The sequence below is a fragment of the Chenopodium quinoa genome, unplaced genomic scaffold (genome assembly GCF_001683475.1).
Source record: "Chenopodium quinoa cultivar QQ74 unplaced genomic scaffold, ASM168347v1, whole genome shotgun sequence".
Taxonomy (NCBI): domain Eukaryota; kingdom Viridiplantae; phylum Streptophyta; class Magnoliopsida; order Caryophyllales; family Amaranthaceae; genus Chenopodium; species Chenopodium quinoa.
Window position 1 is genome coordinate 5,321,634 of NW_018742951.1, and position 2,197 is coordinate 5,323,830.

General features: G+C 41.4%; 1 protein-coding gene across 1 annotated transcript; it reads left to right on the forward strand.

The window, feature by feature from the left end:
- The first annotated feature begins 348 nt into the window (after positions 1–348).
- On the forward strand, positions 349–1,917 carry LOC110728643. The gene is made up of 2 exons (XM_021908287.1): positions 349–1,484; positions 1,659–1,917. Exons 1-2 carry the CDS (start codon positions 349–351, stop codon positions 1,915–1,917), a joined length of 1,395 nt encoding a protein of 464 aa, XP_021763979.1.
- The last annotated feature ends 280 nt before the right edge of the window (positions 1,918–2,197 follow it).

Sequence of the window (2,197 nt, forward strand, 5' to 3'; positions counted from 1 at the left end):
AGTATTTGCTTGATCTCTTCTATGTTTATGTGTACGAATAAATTTTAATTTTCTTTCTTTCTATCAAATGTGAACATCAGGAAAGATATGTCTTTAAAGTTAAAGAGTAAGAAAGCTGGTTCCAATATGGGCAAGGTCCTTAAGAAACTAATCCATCTTGCTGAAAACATTACCCAAGTAGCAAGCCAAGGGAAGGGTTCAGGAAATGGGGACACTTTTGGTGAAGACTTTAAGGGAGTAGCTGCAGCCAAACCACCCTTTTTCTTAGGAAAAGAGGACCCAGCTAGCCTTGAAAACTAGATCCGAGAGTTCGATAAGTTGTTTGATGCAATCAAGTGTCCAGACGATATGAAAGTTAGTAATGGTGCTTACTATCTAAAAGAAGAAGCTGACTTATGGTGGACGCAAAAGAAAGAGGAATTGATGAAAGACCTTAATTTTGGCTGGGAGGATTTTAAGGTAGCCTTGAGGAAAAAGTTTTATCCTGACCATTTGAGGAAACAAAAATGTATGGAGTTCACTAACTTAAGGATGGGAACTATGACTCTGAGTGAGTACTATTCTAAGTTCATAGAGTTGATGAGGTTTGCACCGGAAGTAGTACCAATAGAGGCTATCAAAGCCCAAAGGTTCGAACAGGGGTTAACTTGGAATCTGCAAGGAAGACTGGGTGGGGCAACCTTTGAGAGTCTAAATGAGGTGTATGGCCGAGCTGCCCATTTGTACGGGATCAAAGGAAGAGAGCTAGGGAGCATGTCAGGGGAGAAAAGGAAGTCCAACGATCAACCCCAAGGGAACGATAAGAGGCCTAAGAACCATGCGAGTTTTGGGAATGGGAACCATGGGGATAAGAAGGACTTTAAAGGGAATTTTCGGAGAAACTCGAACCAGGGTGATGAGAATAGAGAGAAAAAGGATAGAACTAAGAGAAGTTACTTCTGTACAAGATGTGGGAAGGATCACCCGGGGAAGGATTGTGCAGGTAATAAAGTGACATGTCGATACTGCCAAAAATTGGGACACCGAGAATACAAGTGTTTCAAGAAGGAAGCAGATTTGAAGAATGGAAAGGTTCAGGATGGACGGAATCCCCCAAAACCCCCACAATCTAGTGGACCTGCCCAGAACACTGAAATCAGCAATGGTGGAAATACTTCTAAGGGCCGGATTTTCGTAATGAATAGCCGTGAAGCTGAGACTTCCTATAATGTGGTAATTGGCACTTTTCTTTTACGTTCTTTATCTGTGAAAGTTTTATTTGATTCGGGTGCATCGCACTCTTTTATTTCTAAGGCAGTAATAGAAAGTCTCCAGTTAGAAAGTCCAGAGTCAGTCTCCTTGGATGTAGCTATTCCAACAAGGGAAGTTAGGGAGTGTTCTAGACTTTTTAGGAATATACCCCTAACTATTTCAGAAGTAGAGTTTCCATCGGACCTAATTGTATTCGATCTCAAAGATCTTGATGTGATTGTGGGAATGGATTGGTTGGTAAAGTACAAGGCCTAGATAGATTGTGTAGCACATAAAGTCACGCTTTATGGCCCAGCAAAGACCAGAGTGACTTATAGGAAGGAAGGGAAAACTCAAGGGATAAGAATTATTTCTGCGATACAACTTCAGAAGTGTCTAAAGAAAGGGTATCTGTTATTCATGTGTAGCCTCCAAGAGATAAGGGATGAAGAAGAAAAGAGTGATACAAAATTACCTGTTGTGGAAGAATTTCCCGATGTATTTCCCGATGAAATACCAGGCACGCCACCAGAAAGAGATGTGGAATTCACGATTGACTTGGTCCCCGGAACTGGACCTATTTCCAAGGCTCCATACAGGATGGCCCCAGATAAAATGAAAGAACTAAAGGCCCAATTGGAGGATTTGCTTGAAAAGGGATACATTAGACCCAGTTCCACACCCTAGGGAGCTCTAGTACTGTTTGTGAAGAAAAAGGATGGGAGTTTAAGATTATGTATTGATTACCGTGAGTTGAATAATGTCACCGTGAAGAAAAAATACCCACTACCCCGGATTGATAATTTGTTTGACCAGTTAAAGGGAGCAGGAACATTCTCGAAAATAGATTTGAGGTCAGGTTATCACCAGTTAAGGATTGCAGAGCAAGATATTCCTAAGACTGCTTTTAGGACCCGTTATGGCCATTATGAGTTTACAGTAATGCCGTTTGGGTTAACGAATGCAC